The sequence below is a fragment of the Meles meles genome, chromosome 4 (assembly GCF_922984935.1).
Source record: "Meles meles chromosome 4, mMelMel3.1 paternal haplotype, whole genome shotgun sequence".
Taxonomy (NCBI): Eukaryota; Metazoa; Chordata; class Mammalia; order Carnivora; family Mustelidae; genus Meles; species Meles meles.
In genome coordinates, this window is record NC_060069.1 from 68,167,897 (window position 1) to 68,191,099 (window position 23,203).

The 23,203-nt window shown below is 40.9% G+C and overlaps 1 protein-coding gene across 1 annotated transcript; it reads right to left on the bottom strand.

The window, feature by feature from the left end:
* Positions 1–449: 449 nt before the first annotated feature.
* SAMD7 (sterile alpha motif domain containing 7) lies at positions 450–16,761 on the bottom strand. The gene is made up of 7 exons (XM_046001678.1): positions 16,676–16,761; positions 15,686–15,810; positions 12,252–12,330; positions 10,456–11,087; positions 9,229–9,350; positions 4,333–4,443; positions 450–647 (listed from the first exon to the last, which is right to left on the bottom strand). The coding sequence occupies exons 1-7, from the start codon at positions 16,759–16,761 to the stop codon at positions 450–452; spliced, it is 1,353 nt and encodes a 450-aa protein (XP_045857634.1).
* Between the last annotated feature and the right edge of the window lie 6,442 nt (positions 16,762–23,203).

A 23,203-nucleotide genomic window follows, 5' to 3' on the forward strand; every position in this document is an offset into this window, starting at 1 on the left:
AAAGTGGGGGCCTTGCCGTCAGCTTCTCCTTCTCCTTTTTGCACTTCACCACTTTTTCTTCTACCTCCTTTCAACTGCTGGAGGTTGCCTTTGTCTCTTTCTGGGTTGGAGGATGGGAAATGAGTGAAGAAAGATAAGGAGCTCTTTTATGCAATACAGGTTCTTTTGGCTTCTTCAGAGATTTCCACATGGAAACATCCAACTGTAGCTTTTTTTGGTGTTTGCAAATTCTCTCCTTCGTTTAGCATTTGCTTCCAAGGATACCCCTCTAGCTACTTCGCTCTGAGGTCACTTTAGGAAGCCTTTCAGGCAAGGTCTCTAAGAGCTCCAGGAGGGCTGGCTTCTCTCCCTCCCAGCCTCCATCCCATCCCGGGAAACCCTCACACGCCTTTCAGAATGTCTAGACTCTTTGGAAAACTGATTAAGACTGTTCTTGCTCCTTGAGGGTTTTAATTTCTCATGCTATCTCGTTCAATTCCTTTAGGAATTGTTATATCCTGGGAACAAGGGATGTCTAATGTATTATCACCCCAGGAATTAAAATCCAAAAGAGGAGATGTATCTGCTGGTTGATCAAATGCTTGTTTTGTATTGGTAGGAAGTGAAAGACTTTTCTTGTATAACATACTTTCCACATGCTGAGATACCTTTGAAGACAAAATGGTGACAGTAGTTAAGGCTAGAGATTCTTCCAGTAACCCAACATACTCTGCTTAGCCACAGAGGGCAGGGAGGTTGAGGTAATTTCAGGCACGGGCCATCTGTATAGTTGTGAAGGACACAGTTCTAGGACATGGTGGGCCTTTTCTTTCTCTCAGTAGCATACAGTGTTTATTACTGTAATACTAGATATCAAGGGGGTAGTAACTTCCAAATTCCCATTCCTGGGTCTGCTGTGGTTCACCTGGGTATACCATTATTTTATTCTGAGTTCAGTCCACCTCATCCTTTTCTAACAGTCCTGCAAGAGATCCTACAGACACACCATTCCATGTTTACTAATGGCCAACTGGTAACCTCTCCAAGCCCAGGCTATAATTTGTTAGACGACCTCAGCACACAGCTGGCTTTAAGCTGGCTTAGTGTTGAGACATAAACATTGCCACTTTGGGCCTCAATGCCCCAGTATCATCCACTGGGCTCCTACACAAACCTGACCCTCAAGGGGACCCAGGTGATTTCTATGTTGTTCACATTATCACAGCTCAAACCCAGCTTCCTCCATTCTAATAATATCTAGGTACTCAAATTCCAGTAACTCTTTCCTCTCCTACCCCTTTCTTTCTATGCCCTGGCCAGGTCCACCTTCTAAGTTTCTGGTTTTCTGAGGGGGTCTCCTTCTTCTTAGCAGGGCTCACTGTAATGGAATTTTTCCCCTGCTTCCCATTTTGGAGATTGAGACTTTGTTATCTTATCCATTGATGAACTCATGCTCGCTCACTTCCTGGGTCTTCCAGATGTTACCCAGAATCTTCCAATTCTGCTACTTCAACTGGATGCCTGGAAGTTCTCAATCCCAAGGACTCTACAACTGTTCCATTTGGTGGAATGTCTGGCATCAGTCAGACCTTCCCCCACAACTCCTGTAGGAGCCCTGTCCTGTTGTGCAGACAGAAGGAGCTTGGACATTAGAGCTCAGCTGGGCTCCATGGAGGCACTGAGACACGTCAGGTGGGAGCCAAAGAAATGACTACAGCCCTCAGAAAATGATTTGGGGGTTAATACTAATGGCAAGTGAGAAGACTTGGATAATGTAACACTGTATGACAACTATAGTCAAGGGGGGGGGAGGGAGAATGACTTGGAGTTAGCCACATTATAAAGACCAAAAAAAACCAAAAAAAGCCTAAGTGATAAATTAAAGCTAAAGAAAATTGGATTTGAGAAAAAAATCCTGCAGTGTCATTTTAAAGTTGCCAAGAGATACAGTATCCTCATTAAAGAAAAATAAATTATTTAAAAGTGAATATGGGGTACCTGGGTGACTCAGTCCATTAAGCAATGACTTTAGCTCAGGTGATGATCTGAATGTCCTGGGATCAACGCATTGAGCTCCCTGCTCAGCGGAGAGTCTGCTTGTCCCTCTTCCCCTCCCTCTGCCTCCACCCCTTCTCCTGCACTCCCTGGCTCTCTCTCAAGAAAATAAATAAATACATAAATAAAATCTTTTAAAAATGAATACCATGTTGTACTGATGTTAATTTCTTAGTTTTGACAAATGTGCCACATTATGTAAGATGTTAACATTAAGAAAAACTGGGTGAATTCTCTGTACTATCTTTGCAACTTTTCTATATCTAAAATTGTTCCAAAATAAGAAGTTGGAAAAAAAGAATACCAATGAAAACATGAAAGTATTTACATGATGTAAAGAACTTTTTTCCCTAAAATTTTTAGGCAGATAAAATGGTTTTTGAAGGATATTTTCTTTTTTTTTAAAATATTTTATTTATTTATTTGACAGAGAGAGAGATCACAAGTAGGCAGAGAGGCAGGCAGAGAGAGAGGAGGAAGCAGGCTCCCCGCGGAGCAGAGAGCCCGATGCGGGGCTCGATCCCAGGACCCTGAGATCATGACCTGAACCGAAGGCAGTGGCTTAATCCACTGAGCCACCCAGGCACCCCTGAAGGATATTTTCAAATCTCATTGTATTTTGCATAAAACAAGCATTGTAGAAAAGTGCAGTCCTGTATAAATTCTGGGAAGAATTAGCTGATGCTTCTTGGTTTCACTTTTAGGAAACTCACTCTTTCAAAAAATAATTTTTGACCTATTTATTGGTCTTGCATATTCTAAGAATACATCAGTCAACAAAACAGGTAAGTATCTATGTTCTCATGGGGCTTACATTCTAGTGGGGTGGGGAAAATCGACGATAAACATGAATATAATAAATGAGTTATATTGTATGATCTATAAGTGCTAAGGAGGAAAAAAGAAGAGCAGAAAAGGGATAGCAGCAGTATGCATGGGGGTTAGGCTGTGTACACTTTTAAATAGGGTGATCTGAGCAAGCTTCGTTAAGCAGGTATGTGGAGCACAGATGAAGGAGAGGAGGGAGGAAAGCACGAAGGTATCAGGGGAAGAGCATCCCAGGCAGAGGGAACAGCCCTAAGGTGGAACGTGCCCACACGTTCAAGCAGCATCTAGAGGCAACTGGTCAAAAGGAGTAACTGCAGGGGAGGGAGGGTACAGAAGTAGAAGATGAGGTCAGGAATTTAAGGAGAGTGGTGGGTGGAGAGGAGCACAAATAATACAGATCTTTGGCTTTTCCTCTAAAGGAGATGGGGACCTAAGGCACACTTTAGAGGAGGAGGGAGACATGATCTGTCTTATGTATTAGAAGGATCATCCTTAACTGCTTTGTGACTAGATGCTGGTGGTGGCAAGAGCAGAGCAGAGAGAACAGAAGGCTAAAGCGGTAATCCAATGACAGATAATGGAGCATTAGTCCCAAATGAAGCAGTGGAGATGGCAAGAAGTGGTGAGCTCGAGTTAGCTTGTTCCAGTCTCAAGAGCCAGTAGAGAAACTCCTTGGAAGTTTGCAAGCCAGTTGTTAAGCATGGCATTATTAGAAGTTAAATTATGGTAAACTTACAATTAAATGCATTATATTGAAAACTCGAGTAATAAATACTCAAAAACTCATCACTTCTTAATTGTTTTTACCGAATTATTTTACTATTATTACTACTATTATTAGTTTTAGAGAGTGTGTGTACACATGCAAGCAGGGGAAGGGGCAGAGGGAGAGGGAGAATCTTATGCTGACTCCACACCCAGCAATGAGCCCAAGGTGGGGTTCAATTTCACAGCCCTGAGATCATGACCTGAGCCGAAATCAAGTTAGACCCTTAACTGGCTAAGCCACCCAGATGCCCCACACTGTTATTTATTATTATCTTTACTTCTGAGTTCATTTAGGTCCCTTCATATAGAGAAAATATTCGCAAATGGGGTACTGCTGTGCATTTCTTCCCAATTCTGTATTCAGTGGCATTACATTAGGAGTTTGTCAGTCAGATTGGGAGTTTTGCCCTATAGAAATGAAATGCTACAAATCAGCGTTCATTTTGTGTTTGAAGAGAACTAGTTGTTAAGCATTAACCAGCATACCACTGCTTTGTGCCTTCCAGCTATAGCTAGGAACGGGTACCACTACTCCATCCAAAGCTTTCCGGCTCCCTCACTCCTATCATGTCCCCACCCACACAGGCAATTTTTCATAAAGAGTCAAATAGGTATTGTGCATACTACAACGGGAGAAAAATAACAGATTTCTCTTAAGTCTCATACCATTGATGCATATTTCATTACAAGAACTCACCATACCTGTGATTGAATCTTCAGTGCCGGCCCTAGCTTTAATCCCAGAGTGCTTCGGAGATGCTCCTCTGTGAGTAACGGCAAGGTTTCCCCATCAATTGCATGATCTTTAAATACCTTATTAAATACAAAAGGTGTTAATTTTGTCTCATGTGTTTTTTAAAAAAATTCTTGTTTTATATATAGGTATTGAAGTTTTGGAGGAAACATTAAGACTGCTTGAGGCTGACATGAAATATTATAAAATTTCTCATTTTATATTATTCTCTTTTCTGTGCTCTGGTGGCAAGTTGTCTGTGTCCTTTCATTACTCTTAGAGCACATTATAATTCTGTTTATGGGACTCAAGTCCAACCTGGAGTAGGTATTATTTGAGGGCAGGTCAGTGTCTTATTTACCAGTGGCCCTGTAATGCCATGGTTGGCACGTAGTAGATACGCAGTAAATGTTGCTGGACAGTTCAATGAATGCACTAACAGACTGAGTAAAGGGTTGTGGGTAAAAATAATGGCAGACAAATTTCACTTCTCACATAGACAGATACAGCCTCTGTCCACTGCCTTGGATGAATAGCAAGGGGAGGAGAGATAATGCTCGTGAGAACCATCATTCTGGGCCTTTCCGGGGGCCCTCTCTATTCTGACTGTGGAGTGGATGCCATCATTCCTTCTTTTCTTCCAGAAACTAGGAAGGCTGCTCGTGGACAAAGATTCCAGGCAGATAAAAAGGTGAATCAAAAAATCCGGGCAGACTGGCAGTACTGTAATTTCATGATCTCCAGCTTCAATCTGCTCAGCAATCCTTTATTTACTGATGTGATCTGTTTTTTCTGTTTTCAAGCTTTCTTCACACTCTTTAAACTTAAGACCTTACAGAATTCTCCCTCATTTTTAGCAGACCATATAACTTCCTAATTGAAAAAGGAAGGTTGAAGGAAAGAAAAGGAAAGGAAAGGAAAGGAAAAGAAAAGAAAGAAAGGGAAAAGGAAGGAAGGGAGGAAGAAAAAGAAAAGGAAAGAGGAGAGGAGAGGAGAGAAGAAAGAGAAGAGAACTTCTTTGGGGCACCTGGGTGGCTCAGTCAGTTAAGCATCTGCCTCAGGTCAGGTCACAATCCCAGTGTCCTGGGACTCCCTGCTCAGTGAAGAACCTGTTTTTCCCTTTCTCCCTCTGCCCCTGCTTTGCTCTCTCTCTCTCTCTCTCTCTCTCTCTCAAATAAATAAATAAAATAAAACAAACACCAAAAAGGAACTTCTAATTCTGCCCAGCAACCTAACCACAGAGGTGCTCCTGGCTGCATTTGACATTGTTGACCACTTTTTCATGAAAAATGGTCTTCCTTGCCTTTGTGAGGCATCTCCCTTTTAGGGACTCTTTGCCTTTCCTCCCCCATTCACTTCTGAGGCTACTATTTCTCTATCTGAGTCCTTCTGTGTTTGGGTTTCTGAGACTTCTACTTCAGGTCCTCTTAGGTTTTCCTGATTTACCTCAGTCTTTGGCTTCAATGAATGTCTCTCTATGCCAAAGTCTCCCTGAGACTTAGAAGCTGAATCATGCTAATTCTGCCTTTTAGATAGTTGTCTTTTTTTCTTTTTAAGATTTTATTTGTCTTATCTCTCTCTCTCTCTCTCTCTCTGAGAAAGAGCAAGCACACCAGTGGTGTGGAGGCAGAGGGAGAGAGACAAGTAGACTCCCCAAGGCCCGATCCCAGGACTCCACAATTATGACCTGAGCCGCAGGCAAATGCTTCACTGACGGAGCCACGCAGACATCCTAGATGGTGTTCTTATCTACCCACCCATCTGGTGCTACCCTGGGTCTAGGGCTTCCCCACTAGCCTTGCCACCTTCAACCCGTTTTCATAAAAGCAACCTAAGTGACTTTTCTGAAATAAAAAGCTAGGCATGCCACTCATGCTTAAAACCTCAACTGCCTTCAGGATAAAGTCACAATCCCTCACAGGCTGTCCCCAGCTCTTGGTGACCTGGCACCTTCCCCTATTCCAGCCTCCTGTCCTGCCATTCTCGCCTGTGCTTCCAGGAACTACTCTCGAAATCCCAACTGTGCTAAATTCTTTCTGGTTCCTGGCCTTCTCCTGGAAATTCCTCCTTTGCCTCACTTCCACCTCACCACCCCCCTCAGTTGGTAAACTCACTGTCAGACGCCTCTCCCTTCAGGGAAGGGATACATTTTCAAACCCAGGCAGGTTGGCAGGCAGGGCCTGACCCTCAGCTCTGGTGGTGGAACCTGGCCCCAAGGCAAAGTTGCAGAACTTTCCACTGTCACTTGGATGTCCCTCCCCCCTCATTCTCAACACAGTAGTTGAGGCCAAGGGCACCCTATAAACATACCCATTATTTCAGTGATTTCAGTTATTTTTAGAGAGAGAATATTTTACCGTTGAATCATCTAGAACAAATAAGAATCATTGAACACTACATCAAAAATTAATGATATGTACTATACAGTGATTTACTGAACATTAAAAAAACAAACAAACAAACAAACAAATAAGATGTGTTAGAATGTCTCCTGGACATCCCTGAACAAGTGAGCTACCAACCCCTTCTCTACATCTGTTTAAAAGAACTCATTCGCATAGCAGCCTCGGGTTCTAGTTGTGGTTCTTTTCTTCTGGATTTCTTTTGATACCTGCAGGAGGCTGCTGTGTAGCCACCTAAGGCAGAGATGAGAAAGAAGAGGACAGGGTTGGAGGATGTGGGGGGAGGACAGGGAGTGCAACTCCGGGGTAGCCCCAGGCTGTGACATACTAGACAAGGGATTTAGTGGCAGTTGCGTCTGAGCCATGCTGCTTTGATGCTTGTTGCACTCTGTTGTGTCCAGGGACATTCTCTCCGTTTCTGCACACCATACCGTCACTGAGCATGGCAGGGTTCTGCCCAGCAAGGCAGTGGCCTTCTTGCGGCTGATTTTGCCAGCAGTCCCAGGAAGGCAATAGACTAATGAGGAAGCAAGAGCAGAACTCGATCCTAACCATGTTTGAGAAACACCTAGAAATAATTGTACCACTTCTTGGGGTGGGGAAAGGAGCACTGACATCCTGTTGGTGAGAGATAATGAGTCAGCCAAGTTTGGGGTACTCGTGTTTATGTGACTTCTATGTGCCTGCAAGAGGACGTGGAGGATGATAAAGTATGAAATGCACACGTGGCATCATTTATCACAAGAGTGGTTATTATCAAAAGCACTTCTATGTCTGATTAAGAAAGATGAGGGTTCAAATAGATTCCGTCCACCAGAAGTCAGAGATCACATGTTCATTACACACAGGGTTGCTTATTTCTGGCTGTTATCAAAATTTTGTAACTTTCCTAGTGGTTGATGAGGCACTTGATGTGTGGAACAGATACATTTAAAAAGTGATTACCCCATGGTGAATGACTAGTAAAACAATAATGTTATACTTGCTGAATAGGTTGAGAACAGGACAGGAATTTTCATCAAGTATGCAAAAAGACAAGGTAGGTGACTTGAAGAATACAGCTTGCTTCATAAGTAACCTGCGGTTCTGTTCTCTTGAGAAGCCTCTGATAGAAATGATGAAAATTAATGTTTATCAAGTACTTATAAAGTGTGAGGCCCTCTTCATGGCTTCCAACAATCCTTTGAGAATATATTATACAAGTATACCCATTTTACAGATGATTAACTGTGTACCAAGAAGGTAGGCAACTTGTCAATGTCCATGGGACAAAAGCCAGGATTTGAACTTGTACTTTCTGGTTTCATAAGCCATACTCTTAATGACTACTCTAATTTTTCCATACATCCCATAAACAGAAAAAAAAAGAGAAAATGTAGAAGAATTGACAGCATTACAATGAAGTAAAAAATGATCACAACACTGAGAGCTGAAAAAAGTTATTTTTAACATCTGTTAATTATGTTAAATTATAATGTTCTTTCCTTGTTTTCTTTTCCTTTAATATATAAACCAAAGATAATGACACCAGATTTACTAGGCAAATTGTTACTTAAAATTGTGTTATTATATCACTTGCAGGGATGCCTGGGTGGCTCAGTCAGTTAAGCGGCTGCCTTTGGCTCATGTCATGATCTTAGGGTCCTAGGATCAAGTCCTACATCGGGGGTCCTTGCTCAGCAGGGAATCTGTTTCTCCCTCTAGCCTCTGCTGCGCCCTCTGGCTTGTGCTCGCTCTCTCTCTCTCAAATAAACAAATAAAATATTTAAGAACATAAATCACTTAAAAAATAAAATTTATGTATGAAAATATAGCACTGACATAAACTCTAAAACTGGCTAACCTATTTTCCCATATGAGTGAAACTAGTCTCTTTCCAACTGTCCTGACAGTTCATTATAACTAAAAAAATATAGTGTTTTATCTACCAGATTTAATTATCTGTGTGTATGCACTTTTGTATGTTGCCCCAGCATACATATAGAATTTTAGAATAGTTAACCTATTTTTTCAGATCTATCGTCCTGTTACCCTTTTCAGAATGAAGGATATATTTCTATTACCTATTATGAATAGCCTTAAACTTCTGGTACAGAAGTGTGTACCCCCAGAGTATTTGTTATACAGAAGACTAGGGAATGTAGTAGACATTTCTTCCTGTTTTTGGATGTTTGTCCACTGAATCCTTTAATTTGGGCTGAATTCCAACCTCCTGGGAGTCTTAATAGAATAGAAACAAGCCAGACAGACATGGCTCTCCCAGCCTCCCCTGCAAATGGGGTGCGGGAACAAGACCCAAGCTCCACTGATTCCAGGCTCCTGTCCCACCAACCAGTGACATATGAAGGGGCAGATTATTGGGAATTCTCTCTGAGAGAAAAATACATGTTTGACAGAACTCATTAGGAAGTATATTTCCTACAAGTGTCTTATTTTCATGAAAACACTTCAGTGTTAAGTCACCTGAGCATAGTCTGAACAACCTGGAAGGCCACTAATGAAGCTGTACACGTCATCCACAGTCCATTTCTGAATATCTTCATGCAAGGACACATGTTCCCCAATTGTAGCCAGTGGGTGTGCTCCTTTAAAAATGCAAAGGAAATGATTTGGTGATATAAAATTTCCAGGGAAAAGGGGGAAGCTAGGAGTACAGTTCTTAATTTCCTCATAATCTGTCTGTTCCCACAGAGGGTCCCTTTAGGTCCCTATAGATCTATGTATAGGCTCCTTAAAACATACTGAGAGACATTTTCTTCCCATCCAAGTACTAACCAGGCCCGACCCCGCTTAGCTTCCGAGATCAGACAAGATCAGGCACGTTCAGGGTAGTATGGCCGTAGACTGAGAGACATTTTCTTAAAAGTTGAGTATCTCCTTTCTTTTTCTTCCCCTAAAGATCTTTAATGACAGCATTATCATAAATAAAGAAAGAAGTTGCCTACTGCTCTGTTTCTCTACAATTCCAAGAGACATGCCATGTGGATTTCATTCTCCAGATGAACACTATCATGTTCTATAATGTTTTGTGATTTATCATGCTTTCTAGGTGACACAGGAATTTAGATACGTATTCTTCAAAAATGGCAAATTAACACTTTGTAAGGCAAGAAGTTGGTTCAGTGACCATGACCCCCTCCCCTCCCCCCAAATCCCAGTATTTTAAAATATTTTTATCTAAAGAAGTTCTAGAAAACTATTCAGTGTGTGTTTGGGTGGGGTGCGTAGTGTGCTAAAGCTTTCAGGTAAGAAGGTATCACCACAGTAATGGGCACTGAAAGTTAATGTTTCTGTTTCACTGTCCATAGTTTTCTACACTTAAATACAGGGGAGATAGAATTCATGCTTTAAAGCAAGAAGTCCCTCTATTGTGTGTTGAAAAAATTAGCAGCCAATGAAATTAAAATTTTAATTTAAAATGTTGATAGGTTTCCCCACCCTTCCTCACCCTTGCCTTCCTAGCTTTTGCTGAAAATTCTCTCTATAGCTACAAAGGAGTAGATACGAATGTCACTAATATGGCTTTAGTGGAGCTAACATAATAGAAGTGACTTCAAAAAGACATAGATCTCAATAGGACTAAGAAAAGAGAGAATTACGGAAACATGATGAGTATAGAGCATTACGGAATAACGTAGGGATTGGTGACCTGTGGCTCATTAGGATCTGCCATTGGCCTCTGACACCCACCTGGCAGAACTGGTCGAGGAATTGGAGGGCAAACACCATTCTTTTCCTCACAGGCTGAGAAGCCCTGCTCTGAAGGCTTCTCTTTAGCACCATCCCAGGAGGCCTTTGCTTCTAGAGGTGCACCATGAGCTCCCCAAGGTTTTCTATGGGAGGGCTCAAGCTCCGTGCAGGTGTTGGCAAGAGCTGTAGTTGGCTTTTCATTGGTTTCACTTGACTTCTGGTCGTTGAGAGCTTCATTCTCTGGTTCCTTTGCATATTCATCCTCTTCATAGGAAATCCCATGAGTCTGGCCTAAGAGTTTTTCTTCTACTTGACTTTTGGAGCTCTCAGTATCGCTGTCTAGAACTTTCTGATTCCCTGTACCTCTCCTGAGACGACGACATTTCTGACCCCAGCTCTCTAGAAAATGTGGACCAGTCGCCACTAGCGTAGGGTTTCCCTGAAGATTTCTCAGGGTGCTTCTGTGAAAATGCAGGTCACCAGCAGGAAGCATGCTTCTGCCGTGGTAGGGGGCTGGGCCAGGTGGGACACTGGAGCCATAGAGGAATGGCATCCCTAGGCCTGCTAGCCCCTTGGGGTTCACTTTTTCTATTCTCCTTTGTTGGTAAATGGCATGCATTTCCATTTCCATCCTAAAAACAGAACAATATGTTTTATACACCTGAAGAAAACCATTAGAAATAGTCTTATACAGACTGTGTTTCTAAATACAGACTTCTGCCTTTTCTGAGATGGGACCTCTGCTTTTCCTGAGTCTTCACACGGCTTATCTGAAGTGTGTTGGGTGGAAATACGAGCTCCCCCAAAATTCACTGGGAAGGAGAGTTTGGAATAAAGATCCGACGGTGAGAGATTTAGTTGAATCTCTCAACGGAAAGGCAAGGCCAGTTTTTAAAGCATTAATTCTAATAGGTCTGGCAAATTCAGCAGGAATGGGAATAACATAGCAGAGGGTAGTTTCTTGCCAGAGATTAATCCTCAAAGAAACTAAAATTCTGGAAAGAGGTTTTTAAACCCTGTAGTATAATCACAGTGGGACTCAAGGCAGGCAGTAAGTCAATGCAAGTCTCAACTGTTATAAATCAATGCAGCCGGCAGGAGTTGTGTAGGAGGACTTGTTGAGGGCTTTGCTTACTTTACTTTGCTTATTGGTTATCACCTGGACCCACTGGGGTTTAGTGATGAGAAAACTGAGGATAATGCCTTCTTGTACCCCAGGGCCATGCCCTATCATTATTGCTGTCTTTTCTTTCCAGTTGCTAGAGTAGAAGGCCTTTGTGGGGGGCCACTGACGTGGGGCTGTCTGGGCTCTGCTCACAGAGTCTGAAGTGGAGTTGGCAAGCGTGGCTCCTATGTTTGGGCAGAACTGAAGTCATTTAAAATAGAAGGGCTGATATGAATTTCAGAGGCATCACAAGTAGGCATTTTAACTGTGAGACATTTTTAAACTCTTACGATCTACCGGCTTAGCTTCACTACATAATTTCCAATCTTGCTTTTAACCAGCCTGAATCTATGTTTGTATATATTTCTGTTTGTAATATTCCTGAAATACTTTTTGCATATAATCAGAACTCTATCAAATATACATAATATAATATGTGTATGATTAGGGTGTGTATAATATACACAAATAAACAAATATAACAAATGAATAGTGTATGTATACAAAAACTATCATCTAGCTATCTTTCTCTCTATCTATCTTTCTGTCTACTTATCTATGTGTCTAAAACAAATGAATAAACGAACAAGTGAGTGAATAGAAAATAAATAAAACAACACTGTTTCATTACCTGGCAGTATGCTGCCTTTGAATCATTTCATTTCTTCTGGCCATTGCCTTTATGGATTCAGGTGGTAAAATGCCCCAACCTTAAAAAAGAAAACCATCATCTCACCCCACGAACAAATTAGGAATGCTTATTTTAAAATAATACCAAAAAATGTAATGATTTAAAACAGCATCTACAAAACCCTCCAGTAGAGCACAATGTTGGAAATAGTATCAGATAATTGCTGTTCAGCATCTTAGAGTCACTTTAGTGATGGAATGATAAATACTAGATAATTTTATTTTTCTTTAAGTATGGGTCTCATGATTGGTGACATTTTCCTGCCATACATCAAAAAGAAAAAAAGATTAAATGAGCTGTGGATCTCTTCACTTCTAGCTTTTGAAGTAAAAATGGGTAACTTTTTTTTTTTTTGGCTATAAGAGAAATTAGTTGACCTTTAAAAAAAAAAGTAAATAAGTGCTTCTTATGCATCAAAATGTCTGGAAATAAATGCAGTGATTTAATGGGTAAGATATAAAGCTCTCTATGTGGACTTATTTGTGTATCTGAGGAAGATACATTTTCCAAAATGTTTTCAATGATGTTGAGTAGAAATTACATTCTTCTGTGTAGTCTTCTAAAATATCTTGAGGTAACAGTGACATCACAGATTTGAAGGTTGTATTCTTGCTTCATAACTTTAAGTCTATTGACTTTCTTCTTTCTCTGTTCTCCTAATGCACTTAGAGTCTATATGTTGCTTTTCAAACCATCTATGGTAAAGGGAAAAGTTTTTCTCTTAAAATTTCTACCCATCATGGACCAATACTTTTAAAAATTATAACAAAATGAACTTTTATAAAGTTGAAATGAAAACAAGGACAAATACAAGTGAAAAAAATTACTAGATCAATAGAGAATTACCCCGTCAAATCATTGCAAAAGTTTCTCTATATATGTATTTATTTGCACAACCTCCTCACAGACCAGCACAGGTCTACAGTACATTCTTTAACATAATAGACACCCAAATTGTACTTACTAAATAGAGTTTTGTTCACTGATAGTTTTACATATGAAAATCTGTTCTTCCTAACGGGGATTAGTATCATGCAGGCTAGAACTGTTTCTGGTACATACTTTGTACTAAGCTAGAAGATCTCCTTTAACTCCTATTAATAACCTATCTTGAAATAAATCGTACTATATCTTTTTAAAGGAGATTATTTGTCATTTGTAAAATTCAGAGATTAAATGAGGTGACCTCTAAAATCTTCCTAACTCTAAAGCCCTATATTTTTTATAATTCAGTGGCTTCAAAATATTCTTCTTTAGGGAGCTGGTATGCATGCAGCTTTCAACCCAGGAGGTACTGGCAAAGGATGCAGAGAAAGTTCTCATGAGAAGTCCAGTAGAGAGGGCACAGTTCTAATTACCTGGATTCCAGGACCCTCTGAAATTTGGAACCATCAAACCTATTCCAAGTTTCTTTCTCTTTCCTGAATAGACGACATCAAACTTAGTGCTAGTCCAGCTGTAATAATCCATTCTACCTAACATTTGGTTTTTGAAGTAGATTTCTTAGTTTCTGTTTTGCTAACTTACTTAGTAACTCAGTTTCTGTAGGACTCAGCCCTTACTTTTCCCTTGCCCTCTCTGCTACATCAGCCTTGAGGCAGGAGACCTGACCTATGTCCCTGAGACAGGTGGTCAACTTGCTTGTGTATATCCAAATATTGGCAACTTCTGGATTTTTTTTTTATCACTAAGACAGGCTCTCTGAGTCAGCAATGAAACTATTTCAAAGGTCTGTTTATGTGTTGCCTGTAACCATGGGCTATAGATTTACTGGGTGCTTGCTGCCAGAAGGGGCTTTTATCTGGATCAGCTGTTGAGACAACCTTTTTGGTCCTTGGATCACTCCAGGGAGTGTGTCTAGTTTCATATCTCACCCTGGATTGTCTGCCCAATCCCACCGTAATGGATCCAGGCACAACATGCTCAAATCCAGGCAGGCTGGTCTTCACTGGCCCTGACACCAATGATATTTCTTCTTGTGTCAAACTTTTCACTCACATTGTTCTTATCTACTGAGAGTTGTTGGAACTGGAGAGCAAGGACAAACAGAAATGCATGAATATAGCTTTGGGGAGATAAGATACATCAGTCTGATCTTCAGTATCGTGTGGAAATTCTCACTTCCTAATCTCTCTCGAGCCCTTATCCAGTCATGTTTTCACTGATACCACTCTACTGACTGCTCTTATCAAGATCACCAATGAGCTCCTCTTAGCTAAATCTAGTCATGTATCCTTAGTTTTCATCTACTTGGCACACTTCACATAGATGCTCGCTCTCTCTCCTTACAACTTCTTCCCTTGCTGTCAAGGCCACCAGGCTCTCTTGGGTGTCCTCTCACCTCACTGGTTTCTCTTCCTGTTTCTTCCCTGCTTATTCCTTTTCACCTTTTGGATCTTTTGTGTCCTAGGAATCACCCTTTTCACCTCTATCTACACTCGTTCTATGGGCGATCTCATCTAGCCTCATCTATGCTGATGACTTCCAAAATTATATCTCCAGGTTGTCTCCAGAAGTCCTTTCTAGGAGTTAACTGCCTTCCTGACATCTCCCACTGATGACTGGTTAGGCGCCTCAAACATAATAGGAGTGAACTCTGCCTACGACATCTCTCCACCCCAAGAACTCTGTTCCTCTCACACTCTTCCTCAACACAGAAATTCTGCCTTTCCTATTGCTCAGACCAAAATTTTTGCTGTCCTCCTTAACACCTCTCTCTCACACAGCTAACTTCTAAACTGTAAGAAAACCTGTTATTTCTACCTTCAAAATTATTATAGAACCAACCACATGTTGCTCTTGAACTGTCACCACCCCGAGCCAACCCCTCATAATCTTTTGGCTATTCCAATAGCCCATTAACTCCCATCAGTTTATCCTCAGAACTTTGATCCTATCAAGTTTGTCCTAGACACAGCTGCCAGAGTGATCCTAGTAAAATGTAAGTCAGACCACGTGCCTCCTTTGCTTGAACTCCTCAAAAGCTTTGCTTCTTGCTCAGAATAAAAGGCGAACTCCCGCAATGACCTGTCAGGCCATAGACAAACAGCCCTAAACCCCTTTAACTCTCAGATCTCATCTCCTCGTGACCTCCTTAGCTCCTCACATGTAAGATAAGACAGATATTAATAGTGCAACTTTTCATGTTATTCACCAGTAACTTGACAGTTGGCGGAGTTAAGCAACTTACACTCAGGCGCACAGTGGCAGAACCGTGATTTAAATCTAGGTCGCAAGTACAGAACCTACAGGCATTACCGCCACAGAGTTCTGCCACCAAAACTTAGCAGTAAATTTGATGGCATGATGGCAAGCATAAAGCAGCCGCCCAGGTCACAGCTGCTCCACAGACTGGAGCCATTTTTTGCCCATACCTGGGTAGACACGATTAGACAACATGTTCGGCACATTTGCGTTTGGTAGAACAGAAGATCCAAACTGGGGAGGAATGCAGAACTGTCTTGGGTCAGGAGGAGCTACAGTGGAAGGCAATAAATCTCTAGGGGAAAAAAGATATAAAGTAGGTAAAATGATGTTGGAATAGTACAAATTTCCCATTGTACAGGCAGTGAGCTTTTTTTTGGCCATGAGCTTTTTTAATTGCCAGACAGAATTCTATCATCTCTTCCCAAAATGAAATGTAAAAATCCTGCAGCCTCCATTGGTTTAAGTAGAAATGTGGTAAGAAAGAACTACTAAGGAAGGACTGACTCAGCTGATAGCACAACAGATAAAGCAAGAAGAGAACGTTTTAAGAATGTCTGGAAACAAGATCTAATCAAATCAATACTGCTCTTTGATTTTCCGTGACCAACATACCGCTTGGACCACAACATTCTTTCCTCATGATTGGGTTTTGCCATCTGGGGACAGTGTTTGACTACCTGGGTAATGATTTATTTATTTTGCCAAACTTCAGTGGTCTCAAGAAGTCCAAATTTATTGTTGATGCTCCACGAACAACAATAAATAATGGATATGATTTTCTTCTCAGAACGTCAAAATATGGGGAGCCTGGGTGGCTCAGTTGTTAAGCACCTGCCTTCAGCTCAGGTCATGATCTCAGGTCCTGGGATCGAGCCCTGAATCGGGCTCCCTGTTTGACAGGAAGTCTGCTTCTCCCTCTCCCGCTCCCCCTGCTTATGTTTCCTCTCTTGGTGCCACAGGGCAAGTGCTCATCAGCTAAGTGTTGAGTGAATATATCAAGCAGGCCTTAAATGGGAAGTGGCAGGAAGTGTGCTGACTGGACACGAAATCAGGGAAATAACATTAGTCAAGAAGCAACACTGGAGTTATGATCATTTGAAAAGTTAATGATCATCCATTTTCTCCTTAGACCAGATGAGTATACTGGAAAGAAATACCTGTCTGCTGTTGGAGGTTCAAATGGTGAAGGAACCAGTGGCATTCTCTGCTGCCCTGATGCTGTCAACAAAGGGTTCATGGCCATCATAGGATTTATCATCAATATCTCTCGCCACTGATGGAGTTCTAGAAGGGATCAGAGAGATATGTTAACAACTAACTCTACCTTTTGTGAACTATTGGAATTTTTCTTGAACACAATGAACACCTTTTGTATTTCCCCAACATTTGGGGAGACTGCTATAATAAGCTTTAAATTACATAAAAGCCCCTCCATTTTAAGTACCCAGGTACAACTGTAGAACTTAGTCATTTATCCATTTGTCCTTGGAATTTGTCAATGAGCCCACAGGAAATACCACATCACACTACAAGCAATAATAAAGCTAAACCAGCCTTGCAAGATTCTGGAAATACCAACCTCCTTTTTTTTTTTTTTTTTAAGATTTATTTATTGATTTTAGAAAGGGAAGGAGCAGAGGGAGAGAGGAGGGGACTCAAGCAGATTCTGTACTGAGCGCAGAGCCTGACGCTGGTCTCCACCTCACCACCCTGAGATCAGACCTGAGCAGAAACCAAGAGTTGGCTGCTTAACCAACTGAGAAATGCAGATGTCTCCCCACTAATTTTTATTTTTATATTCATATTTCAGAGGTACAAATGCATATATTCTCCCATATGCTCAATCTTCAGAAAAATATTCCTATTTAATTGATAAAACAGAAAAGAAGGGGAAAATCTTCTTAATGGCTAAAAATATATCTAGTTAGAGTGGATACAGGATAAGACCATATTTAATTAGAACAAGTGATCAAGTTATATCCAAATGTACATAAACACAAGGATTCCTAACTTTATCTGCAGAACCTAATGATCAGAAAAAGGGACCATTGTTTAAAGGATAACATTTTGCTTTACATCTTCCTGTTAATTATTAATGTCCTTTGAATAATTTTAAATATTAAAGAAGTACTAGTCAAGCAGATCATTTTAGCTTCTTTCCTTCATCCTCAATTGTCACTTAAAAAAATTCAAAATACCTACAACTATCTTTAATTTTTTAATTAACTTTCATTTTTTAAAAGATTTTATTTATTTATTTGAGAGAGAGCGAGCATGAGCAGAGGGAGGGACAGAGGGAGAGAGAGAAGCAGACTCCTCTCTGAGCCTGGAGCCTGATGGAGGCTCGATCCCAGGACCCCAAGATCACCACCTGAGCCAAAGTTGGATGCTTAATCGACTGAGCCACCCAGACGCCCCTTGTTTTTTATTTCTTAAGCTATTACTTGTTAATTTCAGAAAGTTTCTTCTGAAAACCTGTTTTTATTTCTTGTTTTATTATTGTGACCAACATACCGCTTGGACCACAACATTCTTTCCTCATGTTATGGACGTACTTTGGATTGGGTTTTGCCATCTGGTCAGTGTTTGATTACTGGGGTGACAATTTATTTTGCCAAACTTAAGTGGTCTCAAGTTTTTTATTTCTTAAGCTTTTACTTATTTATTAATTTCAGAAAGAGAGAGAGAGCTGGGGGAGGGGTAAAGGGAGAGGGAGAGAATCTGAAGCAGACTCTGCTTTGAGCGCAGAGACCTGAGACCCCTCCCACCAGTCTCCATCTGATGACTCTGAGATCATGATCTGAGCAGAAACCAAGAGTCAGGTGTTTAACCAACTGAGCCACGCAGGGACACCCCCTCCCAAACTATGTTTTTAGTAAAGAAAATTAGGAAGAATATGTTCTGCTTTTCAAAGTAGTGATCTTTCTTTTTTCCTTTCTCATATGTATATTCGATTTAATTGTTAAGCAGTTCATACGCTCATATGGTTCAAAAACCAAAACTGCAATGGTATTGAAATAAGTAATCACTTCTTTGGTTTCTTTCTAAACCTAAATCTACTGATCAAGTCCACAGTTCACACAACAAAGGCTTTCACCACTCCTATATTTAAAAAACTTCTTTATGTTGATTTATTTTCACTGTATTTCTGTGAGATCAGTATCATTTCCTTTCTGATAGTGGCCTCAGAGAGGCTAGTGACCAGTCAGGATTAGAATAAAAATACCTGCCAGGTGTTAGCCAGCCATGGTGAGAATGCCAGCAAAGAACACAGGTGGTCTCTGTGTCAGACCTGACTTGCAATTCTGGCAAGGACCCTGTTCATGCCGTGAGATCTCAGGTTCCCCATGTGAGGTCAGGATCACAACCATCTTCTCCCACCTTGTTCATTTCACAGAAGAACAATGTGGGACATAACTTGGTGTTCCTGAACTTTGATTGGTGTCATAAATTGTCTCCGGCAGAAGTTTGAATTTACTCATGAATGAGTTAGAATCTTTAAAATTAAAAAATATAGTGTTTATCCTGCATTTTCTGTGATGTTGGAGACAAATCAGGAGGAAGGAGAGGAGGAGAGGGAGAGGTACAGAACCCCTCCAGAGCAAGGACTGCCTAGATGCTGACAACCCCTCTTCCTCACACATGTCACCTGAGGGAAAGGCCATGGAGATCAGTTGCCCAAAGCAGATGAGACTGTCTTATTTTGGCGTCCCCCTGGGCAGGCCTCAAGACAAGGGCTTGAAAGCAGGTAGTGATCCCAAGAAGCCCACAGGAGGAAGGGGGGAAGGGAAGGGGAAATCCACTAAAGGGTGAGTTAACGTGTGAGTTACTACTGTGGGCAACTGGGTCTCAGCCCTGCTGGGGAATCTCCAAGAATTGTGGAACACACCTCAGAATTGTCCCAATGAAAGACAAAGAGTTGGATTAATAGCCATCTGGGTTATGCCTGAGCTACAAGGGATGAACTCCTGTGGTGTGGAGGAAAGCCTTCAGATTAACAAGATGAGAGGTACAGGTGCTTGATACAGGAAAGGTTCCCCCCCCCACAGTTGTAGGTGAACTTGGAAGGGGCCCAGGGGGTATGGAATAGGGCAGCAACAAGTCTAGTGCTGAGGAGGCGATGTGGTTACCTTCTAATGTCATTCCATTAGATAACTGGTACAAATGCCTTTCTTCTGGAGTGCCAGGCTCACCAGGTATAGGCATATTTCTACGAGGTTCTGTAGGGTCCATTGTCTGCAACAACACAGCAGGATTTTTTTTTCACTGTCAGGCACACATTTAGTGAAGTAAGCAGGGAACTCAAGGCTATTGGGTTAACGGGGATGAAGAAATGAGGCATCAGAGACAAGTCTTATTTAATTTAAATCTAATTTAAAGCCCCCCTTGGTAACATAACTGTTCTGGGTTCTATGGCCCTTGGGTCTGGCTTGCTTGCTTTTTGCAGAGCCAACCAAGGAGATTGAATGTGATCTATAAAATTTTGTTATACATCTGATAGAGTGGTTTATTATTTTTTAAAACAATTCTCCAAGTTCTTACCTAAAATATAAGTTATTTCCAATGTCTAGAGAAGTATCCCTAAGCCACAGAGGTCTCCAGGAGGGAGGAGTCACTAACGTCTGCCACACCTGAGTATTCTCAGCTCCACTTGGCTTCCCTAGTTCCTTTTCATCCTTACACATGTGAGCAAATGCTTTTTTACTTACTACCATCATATTTATGGGGGCCTAAATTTTCTTTTAAAAAATATCATTGCCTGGTGCTATATACACTTTTTTATAGAATTTTTATTGCCCTCTCCCCAAATTCCTGTGTTGAAACCTAATCTCCAGTATGATGGTCTTAGGAGGTGGCTCCTTGGGAGGTGATTAGATCACCTCCCAAAGGTGTATATATATATATGTATATACACATATATACACGTATATACATGTATATATATATGTATATATATAATCATAGAAAATTATATATAATTATTAAATTATGTTGAATTGATAAATTAAAATCAGTTAAATTATTATAGAGTATATAAATTATTATATAGAAATTATAACCAAATTAAACTATTAAAATATATCACATAAAAATAAATATATTTATTACATATATTTTTATGTATATTTTTAATATATATATATTTTAATAGGCTTTATTTTTAGAGCAGTTTTAGGTTCGCAGCAAAACCCAGTAGACATAACAGGGAGTTCCCATTTCTCTTCCCCTGCCCCACAGGCATGACCTTGCTCACTAGCAGCAGCCTGTACCAGGGTGGTACATTTGGGAAAGTAGTACCATCAGTGAACCCACATTGACACATCACTGCCTCCAAAGTGCACAGTGAACCTTAGGGCTCACTCGTAGTTTTGTACATTTTATGAGTTTTGACAAATGTAAAATGATGTACATCTGTCACTGGAGTGTGATACAGAATAGTTTCATCACCCTAAATCAAATTATATTTCAAAGCAAATGCTATCAGGAGACTTCCAGGGAAATATTCTGGGGTTGACCAGATTTCCCCCTTCATCAGTAAGGTACATGCTTGACCTCCAAATATAGATTTCTACAAATTTACCATTTGGGGAGTCATGGGATCAACCCATAAGTCTTTTTTCCCCCCAAGATGACATTTTAAAAACCCACAAGTCTTTAGATGTCACCTTTCCCATTTTCAGGGTATCCTCTTCTATTTTTAGAAACATCCAGACAACTTGTGAACCAAGGTCACTTTGGCACGGCCGATGAAATGCTCTTGAGTGCACATGCAGACGGGCATTGAGAGTGCAGTGTGTTTGGTAATCCCAAGTGCGTGAGGGGACCGTTGCTTAGGTTTGCATTCAGGAAGGATTTCCCTGACCCAGAGCTCTAATCCTGGATGCCCAGCACTTTAGGAGGATGAGGACTCCTTAATCTCTGTCTTCAGGCTCTTACCCTCAGCAAACCCCTCCGGGCAGCACACAGACGACTTAGCCAGTGCTGATTCTGTCTCAACTGATTAGGGCAGTAGTAGTAAGACATGAACTTCATGAACCAAAGCTCTTGCTAAATCAGCAGATATTTACTGAATGCTTGCCTGGTACTCAGGAGCCAGGTGTCAGTCTGATTCTATTTCCGTCTCTTGTTGGCTACCGTGTGACCATTTATTAAAGTTGTAACTCTGTATGTGGTAAGTTTTTGCATTTGAAGGGCGGATTAGTAGAATTAAATGTTTCTATAATTCGGAAAAAAATAAACACAAATTCTTAAAACTAGCAGGAGATACTTACAGGGCTCTTTTGTTTAAGGTACAAAACAATTCTTAGTAGCTTCATGCATTCGCTAGTCCAGCTGTCCTACATTACTGTGGGTTCTGAACAGCATTTTAATGCCAAGCGTAATTCACACTTCTTTAAGTATATTTTCAGTTTTTAAAAGCAATAAATAGGAAATGTTTTTTAAAAAATAGAAAGGCCAAGCAGCTACGCAAAAGCATTTCATTTCATTATCAGTACCCATAGCAGGAAAATTCGCTGTGAGAAGAACAATCATGCTAATTTCTCACAGTTACAGTTAAAAGTGTGAAATGTCTGTTTTTATATCCAATAAGAAAAAAGTTTTAAAAAATAATTACGTAAAACAGTGTGTAAAATGTAAATAATTGTATTGATATCCAAAATACATTTGTTAATTGAATAAAGCCTAATGTAAGACTAGATGAATAAATTGACATAAAATAGAATGTTTCTAATTGTAGATATACATAATTTCCTGAGATGACAAGGGAATTCTAAAATTATCCAAGCTCATTTCAAGTGGAAGAAATACTTATATTTAAAGTATCTTTACCCCAAATGTGCATCATGGCCATTTAAAACAGGACAAGTGATATTGCTCCTTAAAATCTGAGAAGCTGATGTCACCTTCGGCCCCATCTTTCCTCTTCTGCAAGGTCTCTGACCATTCCTGAGGATTTCATCCTCCTGGGCACTCTAGCTCTGAGTCTATGCTCTTGTGGGTTCCCTGTTTGCCCCATGGCCCACCTTCTATAGCTGTTCCCCCCTCACTGCTCTACACGGACTCCGAATGCGCTCCATTTCCCTCAGTGTCCACATAAATTCACCCACACAAGGCAAATGTGTGCAAAGCCAGCTTTGCCTAGATGTTGGCCAATTAGAGGTGAGGTGGGAGGGAGCAGAGAGTGTTGTGTCAAAAACAACTTAAAATTGGACATTAAATTCTCCACTGTAAAATACTCCTTTGAGGAATTTTGACATTTCAGGCCCAGGATTCTCGTTCTTTTTCTTGGCCTTCTCTCAGCAGGTCCCCCAACAATGCCAACACTCCTCCCATTTCATTTTGCAGAGGACCTCTAGACCATCCTCCTGACTCTGCTCAGAGCCTCTCCTCAATGGGTCTTTGACTCTGGGTCTCTGCATGTTCCCTCCCCTCCCCACTCTCACCAAGGGTAGGGAAGAGACTTCGAGACTTCTTACTTCTTTTCTACCTGTTTGAATTATGCCGTGAACATCCCACTTTAGAAGGTAGCTAGATACAGTTTTTGTTCTAAATAACCAGCCCCGTCTAACTGAAATGAGTTAGTGCCGCAGTGATGAGCAGTACTGCCACCAAAGGCACTTAATCCTGAGACGCTTGGCAGCGGCCCTAAAATAAATTTCACTTTTCTGAAAGGCACATAGCTT